Genomic DNA, 23,269 nt, shown 5'->3' on the forward strand with positions numbered 1-23,269 from the left:
TCCTCCTCCCAAATCCACCAGCAGAAGAGCTCAGAATTCATGAGCTCAGGGTGGTACCAAGTCCTGACTGCTCCCACCCCTTGGGACCCCCAGATCTTGGGCGCACACTTGCTGTTTAGCCTCAGGGCACCGACTACCTGCTGGAGAGGGGTCCTGGGTGTGGGCTGGGGGCCAAAAAGGAGTACGGGTTTAATCCTGGCCGGAGATGGGTGAGGGGTGGGGTCCTGGCAGGGGAGGAGGACATGGGTCCCTAACACAGGGCAGACCCAGTTTTCTAAGCTCTAGACCCAGCCCTCACTCTGGCCTTCTCAGAACTGCAGGAGGCCGGGCAAGAACTGAACATCGGGGCTCAAAGGCTGTTTCACAGAGAAAGTCACAAACCCCTTCCTTTAAGTCTCCTATGCCAATTCTGGGTGGGCCCCACTAGAGGAAATTTCAGACTGTGTGAGTGAGATGAGCGAGAAGATGTGAAATACAGTGGACTCGGACTCTGGGAGCCTAGAGAAGAGGTGAGAACCCAAGGAAGCCACCAACGGGAGGCAGGCATTCCCATGCAGCCGGACTGCCGAGGGGGCGGTGGGCCACCAGGGGCCGGGGACTCCACGGATCCAGCCCATTCGTCAAAGGAAGACACTGGACTAAGTTGGCCCCCTCCCCTTCTCCCTTCTCCTCCAGCCCCCAACCCCCCGCCTCTGCTCCCTCGGTTTTAACGGGCCGTTCAAATTCTCCCCCCAAAAGCGAGGTGAGCCAGGGATTAGAAAAGACGGAGAAAATATTCGTTGGAGATTTCTTTTCGTTATTGGTCCTCGGCTCCCTTGCTCCCTGGCCCCCTTCCCTCCTCATGAATAAAAGAAAAGTCCGAACCTATCAGATCTCATTCGCTGCCTCCTCCTCCTCCTCCGCGTACTCCAGTGAGCACTTTTGCACAACTTACCCAGTGGATCACTCGCCCCCTCGCTTTCTCTCTTCTCTTCCCAACCCCGTCACCCCTTGTCGCCTCCTCTCAAGCCCCGAAACTGGAGAGGCACCTTCTTCCCTCCCCAAGTCTCCTGAGGGGCGGGGGAGGTGAAAGCTGGTGTGTAAGGGAGTAGTGAGCGTGGTCGCAGAAAGAAGGCGTGGAGAGTAGTCGGAGAGGAGAGGGAGGGAGGGGAGTGAGAGCGAGAGAATAAATATATAAATAAATACGAAAAAGAAATCCACTCCGCAGCCTCTCGGCTCAGAAACTTTGGCCGGGAGCGCCAGAGCGCGTCGCCTGCCAGTCCCAGGCGGGGGCCCTGACTCGGGCCGCGTACACCGGCCCCGCGCCGCAGCCTGGCCCCATCTCCCGGTTCTGCCCGGCGCATCCGCCCGCACAACTTCTAGCAGAGCGGAGCGGGCAGAGGCGGCCTTGGGGTTGGTGTGTTTGTTTGTTTGAACTTCCTTGTCGCCACCTTCCCTCCCCCCAACCTCCGCCCCCACCTCACCCCCCTCCCCAGCTTCTGGACGCGACTGACTGCAGCCGGGGGTGGGGGGTGGGGGTAGGGAGTGTTCGCGGAGGGGAGGGGGAAGACGTTAAAAAAAAAAAAAAGAAGAAAGAAAGAGATCGCAGCAGGGGTAAAGGGAGCGGACGGGAAGCGATTTTTGCCGACTCTGGATTCGTCCCCGGCGTGCGCAAGAATGGCGGCCCTTCCCGGCACTGTACCGAGGATGATGCGGCCGGCTCCCGGGCAGAACTATCCCCGCACGGGATTTCCTCTGGAAGGTAAGAGCGCCTGGGCTTGCCTCTCCTCCCTCCTCCGCCAGGACCTCGAGGTCCTTGGAGAAGTGGCGATCTCCACGGGGTGGCTGCGGCGCCAGCGGCAGCAGGGGGTCCCCTTCTCTTCTGGGTGCAAGTCCGGGCGCCAGACCCAGGAAGTTTCTGGGACCGACACTTGTCCGTTTTCGCGTAGGTTTTACTGACCCGCGCGGCCTCAGCTTCACAGGTCGCGGGTTCTGGCCTTTACCCGCAGGACTAAACTCCGAGTAGATTTCGGCTCCTAGTCAATTTCAAGTCTTGGTGAATTTCTGCTCATTCCACTATTTTTAGATACTTTCCCCCTGACTTTCTCGCTCTCTGCGTTCGCCAGCTACACGCTTTCTACTCTTGTTTTGAATTGTTTTTACCCCTAAGATGGTCTTCCAATCCCCTTTATTTCGAAATACCAGCAATGTGTGATATTTTACATGTTTAAACTAGGACAGAAATTCCTGCTTTGGGGTTTGGAAACAAACTAATTTGAAATAATAAATAGTAACAATTTCCCCCCAAAAACTTTTAACTTGGGCTCCTGAACTTTGGAAATCTCCCAGGAGAAACCTCAAGATGGCAAGAGGGCACCGAAATGTCCAGACAAGGGAAAAGTGTTAATTTTGTAAGGTGTCCTCCCGGAATATCCAACACCCGGGGTGAGCAGAAAGGACGGGCGGTGAACCCGTTCCCGGCTCGAGGAAGGGCTGGGAGCGCACCGCCATGACCCTTTCCTGCGTTTTTGTCTTGTTTTCTTTTTAAAATAATGAAAAGCCTTCAACCTGTCAACTGAGGGATCACTTGGCTTCTAGGGGTAGGTAGCCCAGGGTGTGAGAGAGAAGTGGTTAGAAATAGGTGCGACTTTTATTTTTAAACTACTCTGCTTGTAATTGTATGAGTCCCTTGTGCGTGAGGAAGGGGAGAGAAGGCAGGGAGGAGATGGATGGGCAGGCAGCCTGAGATCTGGGGAGGGGGGGTCCCTCTGGCAGCTAGACGGCGCGGGTCTCTGAATTAGACAGAGGCGAAGAGAGTGGCTCCGTGATCAAGTGCGCGCGAGCAACCACGCAGGCGGGAGAGCGCACAAGCCCGGGGATTTGTCGTAGCACTCTCCTGTGGCGAATGCAAGTGAAACAGGCGGCCGAGGACGCACAGCGGATTAGGACAATATTTGCCCAACATGACGAAGAATACTGAGGAGAGCCGAGTGCCGGTCGCTAAAGAGGCTCTTGAATATAAAGTTGGGCGCTCGAGAGCTCTCGAGCGCTAATGGCATATCCCGCCACGGAGACCGAGTGACTCTGACTTGGCGACGCACGATTTCTGATTAAATCCGAGGGTGGCTTCAGACACCTACTTTTACAGAGAAGGGTGGGGGGACCGGCCGAGGAAAGGAGGAGGCGGTAGGAACGGCTCAGCAGCCCGAGCCCCTTCTCGCCTCCTCCCTTCCAATTAAACTGTCAGCTCCCTCTACTCGGGCGGCTGTGAAATCGTTCTAATCTGCCAGATCTCCGCAGCCGCCGAGTCCCCATATCGGGGGATCGAGGCCGGATTAGTGCACCGCGTGTCCCCCAACCTTCTGGGAGGAAATTGTGTGGACTTTGCATTAAGGCTTTCCAGGCGTTCTCCTCTCCCCAGCACACACCAGGGAAGGCTGTCTTCCTGGTTCCCAAAGTCATCCACACCCAGGGACTCTGGCCCATCTGTATACCAGACTCTCTGAACCTGCAGAGACAGTTCATGGATTTTTGAGGCCAAACAGGCATTTGATTTAGGATCTTGCTGACAATTGATCATGTCCCCAAATCATCCCAAAACGAAATTAGAACTCTGAGACGGGCTGGAAGGAAGGAGAGGCCCTCAAGAGACAGCCAGGTGCCCCCAGAGGCAGCGGCCAACGGCATTATATTGCCGGTCCCTCTGCTGTGCCTCGGCTGTTCAGTTACGGGTGGGACAGTTCTGCTGCCCAAGCCAGGGCTGTAAATACAAGTAAACAACCAGCCCCTTCTCGACCCCAATAAAATGCATATGTCTTGACCACTTAGAGCATGGAACAACTGACCAGATGGGCCACATCTTACCTGTTACTGGCTTTTCTAAGAGGCAGGTGGGCCTGCCGCCCAAGCTGCATCCTGGGCAACAGAGAGCCATTGGTCCCAGAATCTCCAGGCTCCACCAGACTCTAGGTTCTGTCCTCTCATCTCTCTCTCCTTCCCCTTCTCAGAGGCTTCGGACCCCCCCAGGTGTTTTCTCTTTCCACAGTGTGGCAGGACTGGGACACATAAACATCTGGGGGGACTCCTGCAGCCAGCTGTGTCCCCTCTCTCCATCCCCACCAGACCTTCTCTTGGCTTCATGAGTTTTTTTTTCCCTGACCTCTGAACTGCCACAGCTCCAAATGTGGGGAACACAGATCTGTTTTCAGGAGTCTTGGGGCTCAAACAAAACTGGAGTCAAAAGGGCTGTACTCTTTATGTCCTCCCTGTCCTCACTCTGTGCCTCTCTCTTTCCTCATCTCCTCCTCCTTTCTCCAGTGTCCACCCCACTTGGCCAAGGCCGGGTCAATCAGCTTGGTGGGGTCTTCATCAACGGGCGACCTCTGCCTAACCACATCCGCCACAAGATAGTAGAGATGGCCCACCACGGCATCCGACCCTGTGTCATCTCCCGCCAGCTGCGTGTCTCCCACGGCTGTGTCTCCAAGATTCTCTGCCGCTACCAAGAGACTGGGTCCATCCGACCTGGGGCCATTGGCGGCAGCAAGCCCAGAGTGAGTGTCTCTGCCTCAGAGCTGGCAGCCAGCCTTCTCATGGTTAGGGGATCCTGGCTTTAGGATTCCTTGTGTCATCCAGTAGCATCAGGGTGTCTATATGCTTCCATACAGTAGGAGTGTCCCCCAGCCCCAGACATCCCCCATTATTTGAATTTCTCAGGGATGGAGATCACTGAGGTTCAGATTGCCCAAGACTTTGAGGCCAATGAGTCATTCCTGTGTTGTCCCTATCTCTGCCCAGATCCTTTATCACCATCCCAGACCAGGGAAACTTCCCACAGTCTTGCTTGAAACAGTGAGGTGGGTCCTGGGGGTCCTAATTAGGTTTCCATTTTATTACCTACCACTATTCTATTCCACACCTCCCCACTCCCACCCCAACTGCCTTCCTGGGAGCCAGAAACAGGTCTCTTGGAAAGATAAAACCAATCTCAGAATGGAAGCATGGTGACCAGAGCCACCAGCCTGGCCTGGGGCTCTTGGGAGGTTGATATTAAAAGTATCTCCCTCCCCCCACCCCATCTTTCCACTCCTACTCTCCCACCTCCACCTCTGAAGCAGGTGGCGACTCCGGATGTGGAGAAGAAGATTGAGGAGTACAAGAGGGAAAACCCAGGCATGTTCAGCTGGGAGATCCGAGACCGGCTGCTGAAGGATGGGCACTGTGACCGCAGCACCGTGCCCTCAGGTGAGAAGGCAGCTGAGCCAGCAGAGCTTGCCCGGAGTCTGGCCAGGGCTCAGGGTGTGTGGGGCTGGAGGTGGGAAAGGATGGGGAGATGATGGATGACAGGTGACTTGAAGAAAAGTTGGAAGGAAAAGAGCCAGAGTGCCCATGAAGAGGGTGAGGGCACAGGAGGGAATCAAAATCAAAAGGAAGATGGGAAGAGGGAAGAAGGACAGAAAAGAAGTTGAGAAAGAAGGAGAAAGGGGGAAGAGGAAGGGAGTGAGAAAGAAAGGAAGAAAGAGAAGAAGGAAGGAAGGGAGGGAGGAAGGAAGGAAAGAAATGGGCAAAAAGTTATCCTATAAAGTTGGATAAGAGAAGCTCCCTTGGTGCCTTGTCAAAGCAGTGACTTAGAAAGGTGAATCCATCCTAGAAGGGTAGATCGTGGACTCCTTGGACTCCTTTCTCTAAGTCACCATTTCTGTTCTGTCGCTGCCACCAGCCATGAGTGAGTGGGTCGGCAAATATGGAGCCCCTGAACCATGCTGGCTGTGAGAGGGAAAGTGTCCTGGGTGTATGTGTGTGTGTACCTGAGCATTCAGGCATGCATCTGAGTGTGGGGACAGCAGCAGCAGGGGCTGTGGGGCCTCGGGGAGATCCTGGGGAGCTGGGTGTCAACGTGCATCTAGAGTATGTGATAGTGTAAAGCCCAAGTGTGTGCAAGGATGTTGTATAGGAGTGCTCTAGGTGGGTGCCTCTGCCCCAGTCTTGCCACTGTGTGAGTGCCCCAGGTGTGAGTCACTCCGTGGGTGACTCTACTTGTGCCTCCCAGTAGGTGTAAATGCTGAAATGTGTGTTGGGAGGGAGCACGGATGGAAATCCTCATGGGTGTGTTTAGAGGGGGAGTGGGCTTCGTGACTTCTCCCAGGGCCCCAGGTGGCTGCGCTCCCCAGCCCCAACGACTTATACTCGCTCTTTTGCCTTTGAATTTCTGAGGTTTAGTGAGTTCGATTAGCCGCGTGCTCAGAATCAAGTTCGGGAAGAAAGAGGAGGAGGACGAAGCGGACAAGAAGGAGGACGACGGCGAGAAGAAAGCCAAGCACAGCATCGATGGCATCCTGGGCGACAAAGGTAGGAAGCCGCCCCGGGGCCGGCTACGCCCGCGCGCGCGTTTCCCACGCGCCAGGGTGCGGCGGACCAGGGGCTCGCCTCTGCCGCTCAGACGGGCGGGCGGAACTTTATCGGGGCCTCTCGGGATGTGCAGAGAGCGCCCCCTCGGTGCGCCCCCGGGCCGGGCGGGGCTCGGAGCTCGCGTTTCCGATGCGCGGCGGCGCTGGCCCAGACGGCCACCGCATCCCCGGGGAGCCTGGCGGCAGGTTGGTGCTCCGTGCGCCGCAGACTGCCTGCTCTAGCCGAGGACTCCGGGCCGGGCCGTGTGTCCTCCGGGGCTGGCGTTTTGGCAGCTAGTCCCGGTGTCGATCTATTATTTATAGGAAACTTGGGCAGGGGGGCGGGGGCCGAGGAAGGAGGAGCCGGCCCTCCGCTCCCTAAATGAATTTGTTAACCAGACCCGCACACGCTCACTAAACGGTCCCTTGAAACCCCGCCTGACAGTTGACTGACCGCTGCAATCAATAAAAATTAGCGAAGGCCGCGTGGGCCGCCGCCTAATTCCCAGTCCCGCGATGCCAGGCCGAACAGAGACAGCGCGGAGGCAGGAGGGGACCGAGGGGGTGCTCTTTCTAGGTGCTTTCCTCTTAGGCTGGCGCCGGTGAGGCCAGGAGTTGAGGCCAAGTTCCCAGATGCCCAGGATCAGAGGATCCCCTTGGGAGAGAGAGATTCAGGCTCCACACACTCGCTTCCCGCTTTTAGCGCGGCTGCCGCGTGGGCTGGAGTCTGAGCTCCGCGTCTGACTTTTTCTAGAGATCAGGACGGAAGACATTTATCTTTCAAGCGCCTGCACGCCCAGGAAAGGGGACTATGCTTTTGTTTATTGACAGGGGAAGCTTCTGGAGAAGGGAAAGCCCTCCCTCACCACCACTCCCCTCGCAGGTCTCTTTGAGACTTGGCAAGCGCATGTCAAGTTGGGATGTGGGAAAAGAAATAAAAATGGAAGACCGAAAGTCACAAAGACGGACCGGGAAAAGAAGCTAAGCCCCCAACACACAACGCAGGGAGGCAGCAGGCAGACAGGAAAGGCAGTGGCCATAATAATCTGAGAAAAAAACCAAAAACCACAGTGGCTTTGCAAAAAGTGAGGGAGTGTTCTGAACAGAAACTTGTGAAGAGCGTGTTTTGCCCGAGTTCCCTTCTAGAGGTTTCTCAAGGCACCCTTCTCCTCCAACTCCTAGCCCAGATCTCCCTCCAGCTTTCAGCAGTCTCTCCCAACCTTGAAGATGAACTTCACAGACAAAGCCCGCTTCCAAAGACAACTCCCAGCTAGGCCCAGCCCCCACAGTCCTCGTCTGAGGGGGGAGGATGGGGGGGCCAGGGCAGCCCAGTGTGAGAGCAGCCTGGAGCTGGGGAGGGGGCAGGCTATTGACATTCAGGGCCCCAAGTGGAGCCCAGTCTCACCGGGGACAAAAGGGCAGGGAAGAAAGGGAGCGGGCTGTGCCTGGCACCCCGCTGTGCTGGGCCTGCCGAAGGGCCTCAGGTCTGCAGCGGGAGGGGGCCCTGCATTGCCCAGGGGCCCCAGGCTCGGCTGAGGCCCCGGGGATCCTTGTGGGGGAGCCCCCTCCTTGTTTCAGTTCAGATTGGAAAGGGACTTGGACTTCTTTTTGTGGGGCGGGGGACATAGAACATAAATAATCTTTCCTGGCCAAATACCGCACAGCAGACATAGCTTCTGAGAGGTACCCCGGGAGACAAGAAGGAGGTTTGCTTTTATTTGGAGAGACTTTGGGTAGGTGTGTGTGGCAGGAGTATGTCCAATTCGGTCTGTAATGAAGCACAATAGATACATTTCTTCTGAGGAAGAAGGAAAGGAGAGGAAGAGGATAGCAAATTGGGGAGTTTGGAGATGCCTTTGGCTCAAAGGAGTCCAGGGGTTTCCAGTGCTGATCTGGGTTTACAAAATCAGCCGACAGGCAACTTCGCTGGACAGAGGTTTTCCCCACAGTAGAACCAGGAAGCTCCAAATCTCGAAGCGTGTAATGAGGAGGCTGGCAGTTCCAGATGGGGAGGCTGAAAGTACATGTGCTAAATCTGGAGAGGAGTGGCAGAAATGAAATGAAATTGGTGGCTCTGGTGTCCAGAAAGCACTGTGGTTTTTGAGTGACAGTGGGCGTGTTGGGCCCTGTGACTGGGAGCTGGATGGCTGTGGAAGCCCATGTGTCTCTTGGTGTGGCTGTTTGCCCACGGGCCTTTGGATCCAAGTGCCATGGGTCGTGTTCCACGCAAGTGGGATTCTGTGTGGATGTGCAGCATGATTGTAGGTGGGTGTGAATGGGCAGTATGACAGTGGGGGTGAGAGAGGGTTGTCTTTCTGTCTGTGGTATCAGCTCCGGATTTGAGTACCTTGGCCAGTGGCGGGCATTCCAGGGAACCAACCAGTGGGAACCTCTCATCTCTCTCCCAGGCCCCAGATAGCAGTTTCATGGCCAAGTTAAAGGTGGAAAGACATTCCCAGCCTCCAACAGAGTGAGCCAGGTGGGGAGAGGCAGAGATATCCCATGGGCAGAACAGGGGGAGGGGTGCACACCCACAAACTTTGTTTTGGCTTCTTGCTCCTGACAAATGCTTTCTCCGAGGGTTGCCCCTCTCATGGCGGGGAGCAACCGAAGAAGGGGTTTAAGAGCTCGCCTCTTTAAGCGCTAAAGAGAGATCCCTCCCTGAGTCCGTTTTTTCCTATCGTCCGCTTGGCATTTAATAATGTTAAGACTTATTAGAGCTGGTAATGAAAACTGGGACTGCTGAATAGGAAACTGTGTTGGAGAGGGGTGTAATAGCTTCCAGGCATGGTAAGAAACTATTTATCCGCAATCAGTCCTCACTCTCAGAGTTTGAAGCACAAACGTTAAGTTGAAGGGTTTTAAAGCAGATTAAATTGAGCTTTTATTTCTGTGCACTTTCATCTCTGAACAGCTCACTCCTGCTCCCCTTGGGCTGATATTCATGAGGCTGTTCATATTTTTTTTTTTTTTTGCTCTTATCCTTGTTAAGACTGAGTTATTAGGATTGTTGGTTGTGAGAATTCTCAGACCGCTGTGGACAGGGGCTCTGGCCATACTCTACACACCTGGAAAAAGAAATGGACAGTTGTTTGCCATCATGCACTGGACTCTCTCCTCTGAGGATCAGGGGAGGGACAGGCCAGGGACCCAGCTAGGAAAGGATTTGAGGAGGGATGGGAAAGAAAAAGATTTTCCCAACCTGAGCCCAGGGAGACTCTTGTGGGAAATTTGATAGGGGTTTGCAAAGAGTCGAACCATTTCTCCGTGGGAGCTAGGGAATGAGTGTGAAGAAATAAGCAATAATTTAGAAAAGCAGTAACAACAGGAAGAAACAGCACCAGGAGCCCCTTGCATCTGACAAAGCACAAGTTTAGGCTGAAACTGACCAGATCAGACTATTTTGGTTTCTTGGGTAGAAAGCCCAGCCGGGACACAGTTAATATGAAATAAAGGGGAAAGTCACAAGATTAAAAAGAAGAGTGTGCGTTTTCCTCTGGGTGGGGGAGAAGTGGGGATGTCACAGTCCAGTGGTGAATTTGCTGACTTCCGGGTGTGAAAGAGGGCGTGTGTGAGAGGCAGGTTTGTGTTTCTTTGCATTTTTCCTTAATTTATTTTTAAAACAGCAAAGTTACAGGTGTGGAGTGGGAAATGACGGAGAAGGATCGGAAAGGAGGGGAGAGCCCGAAGTGTCGGTTTTAGACACTTGTAAAAGGAGGTGGGAAACAATTTAATTTGGCAGCAGCGATAGCTGCTAATGCGGTTTTCGGTCGTTTGCTACACTGGAGGAAGCTGTTTTGATTGTGTGTACAAGGACCTGCCAAATTTAATTAGGCTCCGGGGGAGCGAATGAATAGGGGAAGGGGGGCACGGCTCTCCTCAGCCCACACCGTTTCTTCGGCTTCACACCTGGAAGGGGCATTGTTTACTGGATAGGCGAGATCGGGGACTGGGAGGGGAGGGGCCCTCAGGGAGAGGGGCCTTGGAAGAGGGAGCGAGGGAGGGGTCGAAGATAGTCCATTTATCAAGAAACAATCTGCATTGATTTAAACCAACAAGTTCCCTCCTCTGTAAATGTGTGTTTAGAGAAAGGTAATTGACACTCCACCAAATCAAAGGATTACCCCGGGTTGGCAATCTAATCAAACAGAGTCCAGGCGGGATTTGAGGCTGTTCAGAGTGGGATCAGCTTCGCATAATGGGGGCTCGGAGGAAGATGGGAGGGTGTCAGGCAATTCCCCGGCTTTAGGCAGCGCTCGGCGGTGGATATTCAGTGAGACCAGAGGGGGAGAGGGAGGGGGCGAGGGCTCCGCCGCGCCTGGGTGGTGGGGGGATGGGGTGAACAGAAAGGGGGTGTGTGTGTGGGGGGGGGATATCCCTGCGGAGGGGGCTCCGGGCGAGGGGGCGAACCCACACTGGGCTGACAAGACTCCCCCTTTCTTTCCTTCATTCCCCCCAACCGAAGAAGAGAGAGGGGGTGGAGGAAGCTGAGACTAACGAAGAACAACAATGAGATAACTATTACAAAGGCGAACACTGGCGCGCGCGCGCTCGCAGCCCCAGAACCCGCGGTAAATAAACAAAGTCGGCAAACTGTTTGCCAGATAAACTCGTGCCTAAATCGAGTGTGACGGGCAAGGAGAGAAGAGACAGAAGGAGATAAGGTTGGAGGGGGAATGAACGAACATAATCTAATAGAAGACATTTAGAAAACAAACTTTAAACAAGGGAGAACAGGCGAGCGGAGAGTAATTATCCGCCCCAGAGAGCCAGGGACGCCTTCGGGGGGCTGCGGGTGGGGTCTCGGGGACAGGAGCCGCCGAAGAGCCGAGCGCTGGGGAGGAGGGGTGCCTTTGGGACTCCACGGGGAGCCAGGAGAGGGTCCGCGGGGCACTCGAGGGAAGGGCTCTGCTCCCAGATTGAGGCTCCCCCGCGGCCCCAGACTCCCGAACGCATTTCTTAACAGGGTGGGGTCCCTGCTGCGAGGGCGTGCGGGTTTTCTGTTCACCTCCGGGCAAGCACCGCCACACACCGGCTGTTTGCAGGCGTTTGTACCTAAAAGACTCGTGTGCACGGCCCAGCCGTTAAAGGAATTAGATATTTACCAGTTTGAAATAAGCCTGGCTAAGAAGAAGAGAGAAGAGAGAGAGACATTGAAAAGATGAGGCTAGGGGAAGACTTCAAACGAATTCATCATTTGGAATGGTGGAAGGGAGATTTACCAGACAGTATTGGGAAGTTATTTAGATATTAATAACACATTTTCCTGAGGCGCGACCACGGCAGCCATCTGCGCTGCTCTCCGAGCTATTTGGCTGGGTGAAATATGGGCGTCTCAAATGTTGGGAAGAGATAACGCAATCAGGCTAACCCTGGTCCTAAGACGGCATCGCAGCGTTAAACCCGGATTAACCTCCCCCCTCCTACCTCCGCGGCCCCCTCCCCTTTCACAGCTTTCCAAATTTTTCAGTGGAATTTACATGGAAGGATTTAAAAGCACATATAACAGTAGCCTTAAAGCAGTAAGGTGATTATTTGAGCTTTTCTTTTTTTTTCCTAAAGAATATCTTTCTGAAAATGATAGTTGTCACACACTACATTTTATATAAATAATATTATATACAAACATATTTTTCTATATAGGGAGAGAGGACTCAGCAAATAAGATTTCCTTCTAGGTTGCCTCTTTGGAGTTTTTATTTGCCATCATCAGCAAAGTTGATGAAGCTTCATTCCTAATGGGCACCTAACCATACAAACATGAAACGTACAAGACCCCTGGCTCTGGCCCTGGAAGCGCATAGTCTAAAGCCAGACAGAACTCACACCACAGAATAGACAGTGCCTAGAGAGGGGAAGCCTTCCTGCGACATAGAACACAGAAGAGACACCCCAAAGGGGAGGTTCTCCAGGGGCTTTGGGGCCTTGAAGGCCTTGACTTGGGGGGGGTGCACATTCCAGGGATTCCAGAAAAATAGCTTGTCTCCCTCTCCCACTCCAGACTAATGAGGTAATTAGGAAACCCAGTTGGGGATGGGGATGAGATGGGATTGGAAGGTTGGGACGTCCCCCTCAGTTTTTGCGGTCCTACGCCTTCCTTCTTCTTCCCCCCTTCCCCCAGCTCTGGCTGAAAGAGGGAAAGGTGGAAATGGGGTCAACGCTTTCTGACCTGCTCTGGAGCAATTGGCCTCGACTGGGGTCGGGCAGGGGGAGGGAGGGAACTCGCCTTCCCAAATCGAATCAAGGCAGAACGGTGACCTAAGGGGGGAAACTTCCCCATTAGTAGATAGATCTCTCCAGAACTTCAAACAAAGTGGGGGGAAGGGAGAGGGGAGGCAGGGAAGTCTGGAGAGAGCTGCGGAGGGAACGGGAGAAAGCGAGGGGGAGGGGCCTGGAGGAGGAAGAGAAGGGGTCGAGGGCAAAGGGGAGGTGGGGGCCAAAGGAAGGGGTGTAGGAAAGGAGATGCTAAAGGGGAGTGGGCTGCACTTGGAACTTCAGCCCCGGGGGAGAGGAAGAGCGTCTCTGGCCGCTGCAGCCTAAAGAGGGGTGAGGCGAAGTTGTGTGCACCACAAGTCACGCTCGGGATAGGCCCCTACAGCATTCCAGGGCGCCTTGGGCGCCCGTGTCTAGCCTTCCGATCCACAGCTAAGTGAGGGTGGGTTGCCAGGGGTCTGGGAGCCCTGCGAGCCTGCTGCGGATTAATTGGTCCGACTTCCCTGAGACCGCGCGGTTCAGCTCGTGGACCTTTCCAAGATTCGGCCGCCCAAGCCCTGGGGTTGCACAGGGCCTGAGCCCGGGTCGAGACCAAGGGAGGGATGGGCAGAGGCCGGGGAGACACAGAGCCACAGAGTGGGGACGAGAGAGAGTCAGAAAGGAGGGGAAGAGCGTCAGGAGAGAGAGCGAGCGCGCGCACTAGAAAATTCAGAGTGAGAAAGACCCAGCGTGGGACAAGAGAACCTGCCTAGAGCATTTGAAAACGCTGAGAAACGCGCAGGGGCTGAGGGAGGCGCAGAACAGCAGGGAGAAAGACAAAGAGGCGCGGAGTCACCGAAAGGCTGGCCTGGGACGGGCAGATCAGGAGAGACCGCGGGACCCGGAGACAGCCCGCGGGAGAGCGCGGGCGGAGAGGGCGAGCGCGCAAAGCCGGGCGGCGGCGGGAGGCGGGCGAGCCGCTGTCGTCCTTTTGATCCTCCGCGGCTTCCCCTTATCAGAAGCGCTTTCGGTGACACTGGCACAAAGGCAGTTCATCATATTACAGCGCGGCCCGGCGGCTCGCTGCGATCCCGCCGCTTAATTAGAAGCGAGCGAGTCGGGCCGGCGGGGCGGGAGGGAGGCCGACCTCGAGGCTGGGGCCCGGGCTCCACGCTCAGACCCGGGCGCTGGAAAGCGGCCTGGCCCCGTCGGGACTGGGAGCAGGGTGCGGGCGGAGAATCCTTATTCATAGCGTCGTTAAATAAACAGCCTAGTCCGGGTTTCACTGCCCGGAGAGTGAGGCTCCCGCCTTCTGGCTTTTAGCGGCCGCCCCTTCCAAGTTCTCAGCTTTGGGAAGGGATGGCGCGCAGGCGACCATCCCACTCCCCAGCTTCGAACCCTACAGACTGGAGCGTGAGTAAGGGTGAAGTTACAACACTGCACGAGCTGACAGCTTCACACAACTCTGAATCCAGTTCACACCCACCAGTTCCTGGCGCCTCCGATGGCCTGCTCTCCCAATCTCCAGTTGAATCTAGCAGGAGGAGTCCAGGAGGGGCAGAGTCCTTGCCGCGGGCCCAGGAAGTAAGGGTGCTGCCATCAATCCCACTCCCAACTTGCTAGCAATGCAATGTTGAACAACCCTCTCAGCCCCTCTGGGTCTCAGTTTCCTTCCATGACAGACCAGAGAATTGCACTAAGACAAAATTCTAAGAAATTGGTCATTCACAGAGGTTCACAGAGGAAGAATTTTACAGACAGTATAAAGTGATCTCTGGGCTTCTGGAGGCCATACCCCCATTAAGAATTTTTTCCTGGTGACTCCAGTATTCCTGAAGGAGACTCTGATTCCAGGAGCAGGAGCCCAGGAGGAGGAGATGGATGGTGGAAGGGGCTGGGTGGGGGAAGAGGTGGGCTTGAGAGCCTGTCCCTGTCTGGCCTTTGCTGATCCTCTCCTTTCCACAACAGAGGCAGCAGATCCCACCTTCCCACCCAACTTTGGGTGGTTGAAGGGGGTCCTTAATGAGGTTGTTACATACAGAGGTAAGCACAAATGCTGTGCCCGCCTTTTGTCAGAAAGAAAGGGAGGGAGGGAGGGGGAAAAGAAAAGGAAAAAAGAAAGAAGGAAAGAGAGAGAGAGAGAAAGAAAGAGAGAAAAAGAAAGAAAAAGAAAGAAAGAAAGAAAAAGAAATGTTCTTAGGGGATGAATTTCTTAACTCATTCTGCAAAAATTTCTGGAGCACCTACTATGTGCCAGGCATCGTGTTAAGTGCCCAGGAATACCCAAGACTTCAAGAAGGGTCCCTGCCTTCGTGGAGTTCTGAGACAGGTGGTGGAGACAGAAAATTAAAAGCCTGCGATAAACAGGCATGCTTCAGTTCACGTGTTTGTGTGAGTGTTTACCTACATCTCCCTGTGCGCCCACCTCCTTGCCAGGCAACCTGTGTATGTCTGGGTGTTTGTGAATGCTGGGAGAGGGGGTGAAGTGTGTGTCTGTGGTGGTTCTAGGTATGAACACAACAGCAGAATGTGTTTGGGCCTTTTCTGAATTTGGCAGGCAACCGCCAACCTGATCTCAGAAGGCGCAGGCGTTGGCTAGAGCCTGGAAGTGCAGCGGGTTCGAGCTTGAGGAGGAGGGAGGAGCAGTCAGGCCGCGGGGCTCCCCAGCCTCTGGCCTTCACTGCGCTCTTTGTTTGACAGAAGATCAAAGAGGCCCCCAGATCCGAACAGAAAAGGGGGTGGGGCATCGACTGGAGAAGTAGCTTGGAAAACTCTCCCCAGAACTTTTCTGGGGTCCTTTCCGTGGGACCCAGACCCAACAGAGCCCCAGCCGAGTGGGCAGCCACATTTCCGCGGGGCCCTCACAGGATCCCAAGACTCCACGAGGGCACGCGGTGACAGGTGGAAAGGGACCGCTAAGGCTTCGGGTTTGAATTCAGATTGCGAGTCACTAGGTGACTGGGGAAGGTGGAGAGGTGCAACATTCCGGCAGAGTTTCGTGGGGTGTATGTGTATTTGGGTGCTGTGTTGTATATACTTTTTCGTGGAGATGGGCTCCAGTCCTCCTGTACCCTGGAAACTTGTCCTAGAAGTCCGCACGGGATTTACCTGGACTGTGTAGACAAGAAAATCAGATTCAAGCTCAAGTTCTTCTCTAAAGCACAACTTTGAGGTTGGGAGGGGTCAGGAGGAGTCCTAAAGAACCTTCTAGAACTCTTTTGGTCCCAGTGAAAGCCTGCAGATGTGCCTTTATCTCCCGAGCTCCCTTGTAACCACGGACACAACTGACTGCTGGTCCAGCTGCAGAACCAGAAGCTGAGCCCTGAATTTGCACTTAGCATCGCCCCACCCCCACCCCAGATCCCCAGTTTTACAGGTTTTTCTCCACGCCTGGACTTTTTGAGCTTGGATTCACCCTTCAGAGGGTCAAAACCTCCAACAGAAAACAAAGATTCCAATGTATGTGGGAGACAGGGTGCAGCTAGGAGAAACCCCTTTCTTCTGCTGCTTTTTGCACCCCCCAACTTCTATCTCTACCCCTTCCTCTGTTCTCCCTCCAGCAGCCTGCAAATTCCAAAATTCAAAATCTCTGCACCCCGCCATCGCGTGATGGCAGAAGATTCTGAATTATGGCGCCAGCATTTCTGGGATTTATTGAAGGTCCTAGGAGTGAACCCTAAGGAAAGAGGCTCTGGAACTTTCTTTAATAGTGGGACTGAGTTTCCCTCCCTCGGGGGGTCGAATTGTGTTCGGGTTGGGACTTTCCTTTAGATGGCCTGTACTGGCAGGCGACAAGAGATGTAGCTGGTGGGCCATGGGCGATTACCGCAGTAAATGCTCCTGAGCGTCTCCTCGTGAAAAATAAAGCACAAAAACAAAAGCCCCTTTCCCCTCCTGGCTCCCAGTTGAGCTTTAATGCCGGGACCCCATCTCCTAGTGTGGAGCCTTGCATCAGTGACTTCCAGTGCCCGAGCCTCAGTTTCCCCATCTGACTAGTGGGGATGAGAGCCCCTCCCCACCTCCCGCGGCGGGAGGAAATAAGGGCCAGGAAAGGCTCTTTGGAAACCGGTCAGCGGGTCCGAGGAGGGGGAGAGGGAGGCTGCGAGAGTTTCTCCTCCGCCCAGCCGCCCCCTCCTCCCAGCGCCCTCTCGGCGCAGTCCCCGCTCGCGCCTCAATGGCCACTTTAGAAATACAAACAACTTTAGAAATAAAGTAACCAAACCCCCGAAAGGGGCTTTGAAGGGGCGAATGCCTGGTGGCGCTTTACTATGGTGTGGGCCGAGGCCCCGGCCTAATCCCGCTTTCATTTTCACCGACGGCCGCGGGGGAAGCGCTCCCGGCCTCCTGGCCCCTCAGGAGGCTGATTAGGCCACAAAGAGCCCCCATTATCCCGAGAAGAAAACCGGGGGGCGGCGCGGGGCGGGGGAGCGGGGGGAGCGGCCCGCCCGCGCCCGGGCTATTGACTTAGTGGATGAAGTCAAGAGCGGGCGCGCTGGGAGCCCGGGAGGGGGAGGGGACGGGGACCGGAGCGGGTAGGGAGGGGGCTGGCCCCGCGCGGGAAGGGGCGGGGAGACGGAACAAAACAGGACGCACAAAACCCCACAACAAAACCGAGCTCCGGGCCAGGGGAAGCCGGGCCCCGTGGGCTGCGACTGCCGAGCTTCTGCCGGGTCAGCTGCCCACGGCGGCCCACGGAGGTGGAAGGGGGGGGTCGCCAAGGAACCTGGAGTCGGTGGCTTTCTTGGGAGGGGGTGGTAGAGGAAAGGAGAAAGTTAGAGCCCTCGAAGCAGGCTTGTCTGTCGGTCGCTAAGCGCCCTCGGGCCATCCTTTCTGCGTCTGTGAACCCCAGAGTTGGGGCCAGAACCCCCCCCCCCCCCACCCCCCCCCCCCCCCCGCCAGAGCCATCCGCAGCCGCGTCCACCTGCCGGTCTGATCAGTGATGTCTGGTGAACAGAGGCCGCTCCTCTGAGATGCTCTAGAGGAGGTGCCTGAGTGGGGGGCGGGGAGGGAGGAATGAAGGAGGAAAGTCCGAGTCTGAAGGATCTGGGTAGCTGAGTGACGTCCCCTGAGAGCCTCAGTGTCCCCATTTGCAAAATGGCCCCGTGGGTGACAACTTCAAAGTGCCTTGGGAAGAGTCAACAGTATGATTACATAAAGCACAAGACAAACTGGGAGACTGAATAAATATTACTGTCCAATCCCTTTCACCTCCTCTTCTCCAAGACCTCTTTCAATCCAGAGCCCAGCCCCTATGACTTTAAAAATAATAGGGGCTGTAAATCTATAAGGGACCACCATATTTGGGCTGGGGTGGGGTCGGATGGGAGCAGGTGCTCAGCCACGTGCCAATAAATAGTATTCTTCCTTAAGTGAAAGAGATCAGTGTGCCCTGTGGGCAGCTCCTCATTCAATAGAGGCCAAGGGGAGAAGGCGGAAACTAACAGAACCCAGCAGCCCCTTAGATGTGTGGACGGACTCTCTTCCCCTAATGAGTTGTGATCTCCTCTCCCCTCCCCCATAAAGGCTTTGGCTGGCCGGGTGGGGAGGTGGGGGTGAGCACCACGTGGTGACTGAAGGAGATGGTGGAAGTATCTCCCAGGTGTAAAGGAGGGAGGTGAAGGTGACACAGACCCCCAGTCACATCCCCTCCTCAACCATGGCTGCTTCCCCCTCGAAGTAGGGTATGTCCGGTCCCTGACCCAAATGACTTGGAAGTGCTTTGAAGGCATCTTGGCTGTTCATCCTTTCATCCCACAACAATGTATGAAGCCCTTCTTTTTTTGTGGGCTGCTCTGGGGATGATAGCACCAGAGCCTCAATCGTGGACTCCCCGAGGCTGAGTTAAGGAGCTAAGACTTATTTCAAGGGCAGGCGAGCCAAGGCAGGGAGTTGGACTGAGCAGAGAATGTACTGGAAGATGTGAAGAGACAGCTGGGTTGATAATGCTGTGACATGGGCGTGGGAGGGAGAACCGAGGACCAGTGGAGAGATTTTAGGAGAGGGCGGCCCCAGCCTGAGGTGGAGAGGAGGGGAGAAGCAGCTGTTCCCAGATTCTTCCCACCTGATGCCCAGGTGTGCTGAGCCCAGGGCTGGCTAGGTCAATTAAAGGGACCTTGGAGTTCCTCTCCAAGTTGAGACCCCAAAGAGTAAGACAGAGTTGAACAGGCCTTAGAGGTCATCTGGCCAGTTTACAGATGGAAAAGCTGAAGTCCAGAGGGCGTGGCATGAGTGTGCCCCCCAAAGGGAAAAATAACCCTGGTCCCCTGGCAGGTGTGCCCTGAAAGCTGGTTGAAGCAGGAATTTGAAAGCTTGGGATGGGGGCCTTTCCCATCCCTGCAGTCTGTCACCTTTGTATTTAAGTGATACGTGCTTTTAAGTTCCATTTTGGAGGGGGAAACTGAGGCACAGAGAGATTAGGAAGTAGGGAGAGGAGAATTCTCTCCTGATAGGGTCTGCAGGACCCTGATACCTTCACCCCGAGAAACCTGAAGGGCACAAATCCAGCTGTGCTTCTCGCCACATCTGAACAATGCAGCCCTCAGCACCCTCCCCATCCCTCGTGAACTCTAGATCCTGGGGAGATGATGGTTTAAGCTGGTACCCTCACTGCCACCCATGAATACCTACTGGGAATCTTGAGACTTGACAGATGCCCCAGATTTGGCCCTTTGAAGGTCTGTTCATCTTCCTGGGAAGAGTCCTTTTAGCAGCAAGAAAAGATGAAGCCCCAAGGGAAAGTAACCACATATCTTGGCTGGGTTGGAATTCAGCTCCTTCTGTGGCCCCATAAAGAGGCCTTGATTTCAGCGCTAACTGCTGTGTGACTCCGGACAGGCCACTTAGTCTCTCCGGTTCTTGTCCCTTTGTCCGAACAATGGCAGGGCACAATCAGCCGGTGGTTTTCAAACCGTGTTCCGTGGAGCCTTGGTGTTCTGAGCAGAAGTTTCAGGGGTGATGCAGCAGGTGAGGCTTCTTCAAGCTCTGATGCTCTGGGCATGTCTGCACTGGAGGGGAAGAGGTCAAAACCAGCGCTGTTCCCCCATTGATAGAGGAATCTCTGGTGAGACAGGGCTTTGTCCCAAGGAGGAGTCAGGGCTTCCTCCTCTCGGTGGCTACTTTGAAGGAGGGGAGGAGGGAGAAGCTCTGTTTACGCCTGGAATCAGAGCCCCAGGCTGTGGTTATTGGTCTTCAGAGATAAGCTGATATTTCTTATCTGGTGACAAATGGCTCCCCTCCTCTTCTGTTCCCCTGATTAGGGAACTTTCTCTCCTGGCTGGGAGGTCTCTCTGGCAAGAGCTAGGCTGGTCTCTACAGTGGGGTTTACCTCTTGAGTCCCTGCCCAGCTTGCTGTGTGACCAGGGGGAGGCAGCTGCCCTCTCTGTGCTTCATTGGGGTACTGGTGATGTGGCTGGGTGGCAGCACCATCCTGGCTTGGTCCTGGGAGGACTCAATGCCGAGTGGAGGAGATGGAAAAATCCACAGGCCAGGAGAGCAGAAGGTGTGCCGCAGAATCATCCAGCTGTTTTTGCAAAGCCTACACACTTGGGCACTTTCTTGATTTGGGATATCTGAGGGGAGTGGCTTTTGGGTAAGCTGTCCTGGCCACCTGAGTTGAGAGCTGCTGATCTAGTGCAACTCCCTGTTTCACAGATGGAGAAACTGGGGCCCAGAGAGGGGAAGGGACTTGTTCCTTGTTGCACAGCAAATAGAGAACAGGGTCAGAACAGGGACCCATCACCAGGCTGTTCGATCAGGCACCATGAATGGAACCTTCTTTCAAAGTCACTGGGTCCCTTGCCTTTTATTAGTGTCACTGGCCCTTATCAAGGGTATAATCTGCCAGGGCACCATGCCTGTCCTGCTGTCCCCAGCTCCTGCCCACACCACAAGGATGGCCTCCAGACACTCACTTTCGTCTCAGCTCTGGGTCCTCAGCCGTTGCATCCAAAGGCAGCCACACTGGGCCACAAAGGAGCTCTGGGCTCGAAATCAGTGAGACCCAGGTGCAGCCTTCCTGTGCTGTGTCCCCTGAGCAAGTCGCTTCACCTCTCTGAGCCTGAGTTTTCTCATCCATCCAATGGAGATAAAAATTACAAAAGGAGCAAATGAGTGAAAACACAGAAAAGGTGGCTGGCACCTAGGGAGCGTGCGACTGAAATGAGATAAAACACCTGGAAGTAATTTGTGTGGCATAGAGGCTCTGTGATGGTTTCTAAGAAGAGGGTTTCCCAGGTCAAACGCCCATTGTTTTATCAGGGGCTCTGAAATATATATGCGGATCTCTTTTCACATGAGTTTGAAAGAGATAGTATGAAAGTTAACATATTCTTGTAAAATTTCAAATCAGACAAAGGTATAACAGATAAAAATTGAGAATCCTCTCCTTCCCCAGAGATAATCTGTTGAGTTGGGGGGTCCAGTTATCTAGATTTACACAGCTAGATTTTACCAGTATCCATTCCACCCATCCATCTAGGTACAGATGTGCAGTTAAAGGAAAGTGGCGTCACGTCTACTTAACCCGGGGACTACAGAGGCTTAGAGGTGACCATGGAGCCCCGGAATTGAATTCTCAGTTCAGTTCCCTGGGGAGGGATCCTTAGTCTTCCTGGGTCTCCTAGGGCTCAGGGTCCCCAAAAGGTTAGGCAGCGTCAGGGGCTTTGCAGGTGTCTGTCCTCTCTGAAGAGGGGTAGGCAGAAGTCCCCCACACCCCCAGGCCCCTCAGCGCCTCCTCCTCCCCCCGGTGCACCTGCCTGGGCTTCCGGCCTCCTCTGCTTCAGAGGGACAGGCTGGGCTTTACCTGACTCACCTCGGAGAAAAGCAGCCTGGTTTGAAAGGGGAAGTGGCATTTCAGGCACTTAATTAGACCCAGGACAAGAATGGAGGCTGGCTCTCGGGTCAGGCCTGGAGGGATTGTTGGGGGATTAACACCCAGGTAAACCCATCAAGGGCTCACCGGCTGGCCACTTGGGCTTGGCAGCAGGCAGCGGAAAGGCTGGGCCAGCAGCCCGGAGTCACATTCCCGAGGGGGGTGGGGTGTGCGCAGGAAGGCAGGGCTGGGAGGAGAAGGAAGGCCCCTCCTGCACCTGCAACCTCGACCATCCTTCTTCCCCTCCCCAACGCCAGTGCCCCGGGTAGCTGGAGCTAGAATCACTGCTTGATTCCCACAGTGTTGTACTGAGCACCTACTACGTGCTAGGCACTGTTCTAGGAGCTGGGAGGACAGCCTCAAACCCCACAAGGCCCTGGCTTCACGGAGCTTGCACAACGAGCACTTCCACAAGTAAGAAAATACTTGGAGAAGGTGGACAAGGATTTGAAGAAGATAAAGCAGAGTCATGATAGAAAGTGGCTGGCCAGGGAAGTGACAGTAGGTGGGTTATCGGGGAGGCCTGCCTGGAGGAGGTGATATTTGACCTGCAGCCTGGATGGCAGGAAAGAGGCAGCCATTTATTGACCATCTACTTAGGAGAGTAGCCCAATGAGAGCCGACTCTGTGCCAAGCATTGGGTTAAGCGCTTTACAGGAATGAATTCGTGAAATCCTCCCAAGCGCACATTGCAGGAGGGATCATTAAGATGCTCATTCAAAGATAAGGAAACTGAGGCACAAGTTGGTGTTCATCCATTTGGGCACAGACAGGTGGGTACATCTCATTGCAAGATTGGATGCCTGTGCTCTCAACCTGCCCACCTCTTGCTATGTGTGAGGAGCCATGTCAAGTGCTTTATGTATCTCTTCTCACTTAACCCTTAACCCTGTAGCCCTGCCCTGTGGCTATTTATTATCCCAATTTTGCAGATGAAAGTGGAGCTCAGAGAGGTTTGCTTGATTCCCCAGAGTCACACAGCCAGAGAACAGCAGAGCCAGTAATAGAATCCAGGTGCCATGAACTCTTCCTGCTACAACACACCAGCTTTTGGTAGGCAGCTGACTTTGAAATGCCCTCTACGGATTCACGGGGTCCCCGTGTCCCAGGGGCGTGGCTTCCCCCATCTCTAGAGCAACAGGCTTGTCATGAACAGAAGATTCAACCAGAAGAGGGCTTGCTGATTTGTTTTTTTTAATGGAATACCCCGCCCACATTTCTGACTTGCATTTGGGACTGTGAACTGAGAATCCCAGTGGGCCTCGGGATTGTGCTGGAAGGCAGTTGTTGGGGCCTCTGTTAAGGGAGCATCTTTCTTGTGTGTATTTTGTGGTTGTTGCAACTGTACTGTGTATGCATGGTTGCTGATGGATCGTATTTTGTGAGTCCGGAAGGAGGTCAAGGTAGGTGGGTCCTGGTTAGATTAGGTGGGGGGCTTTGTCTTGGGTTGTTGGTGTGTGGGGGTGTGTCCTCGTGATATGAAGTGTGAGGACTGAGTGTGAACATGATCAGGGCTGTGTGGTTGTATAGATACAGGGGTGCATCTCTTTGTGCTCTGGGGTGGATGTCCCTGGGTGTGTGTGTATTCATGGGGCTGCGTCATTTCCACTGGGCTCGGGGGCAGGTCAGTGCATTTGTCTGTGGTCCAAATGCACTTGCCCCCATTTTACAGACAGGAACAGAGGCTTAGAGAGCTCAGGTCATCTGCCCAAAGTCACCTAGCTAGCCAGGGGTTGAGCCAGGAAGGGAAACCAGGGCTGCCTTGAGCTCATCTCTCTTCTGTCCCCCTGGAAAGAGTTAAGTGACAACAGAAGGTTCACACGCCAGCGTGCATGGATGCTAT

The 23,269-nt window shown here is 54.6% G+C and overlaps 1 protein-coding gene across 4 annotated transcripts in view; it reads left to right on the forward strand.

Annotated features, from left to right (window-relative positions):
- Positions 1–1,059: 1,059 nt before the first annotated feature.
- PAX7 (paired box 7) overlaps positions 1,060–23,269 on the forward strand; it is a 101,547-nt gene continuing 79,337 nt past the window's right edge. The window contains exons 1-4 of one of the 4 annotated variants that reach the window (XM_006188265.2): positions 1,060–1,741; positions 4,297–4,532; positions 5,094–5,223; positions 6,193–6,327. In XM_006188265.2, the coding sequence (XP_006188327.2) occupies positions 1,657–1,741; positions 4,297–4,532; positions 5,094–5,223; positions 6,193–6,327 (586 nt within the window). In that variant the 5' untranslated portion in view covers positions 1,060–1,656. The remainder of the gene's footprint in view (positions 1,742–4,296; positions 4,533–5,093; positions 5,224–6,192; positions 6,328–23,269) is intronic. The other 3 variants (XM_032495304.1, XM_032495303.1, XM_032495305.1) reach the window with 3 other exon arrangements.

Source organism: Camelus ferus, chromosome 13 (genome assembly GCF_009834535.1).
Source record: "Camelus ferus isolate YT-003-E chromosome 13, BCGSAC_Cfer_1.0, whole genome shotgun sequence".
Classification (NCBI taxonomy): Eukaryota; Metazoa; Chordata; class Mammalia; order Artiodactyla; family Camelidae; genus Camelus; species Camelus ferus.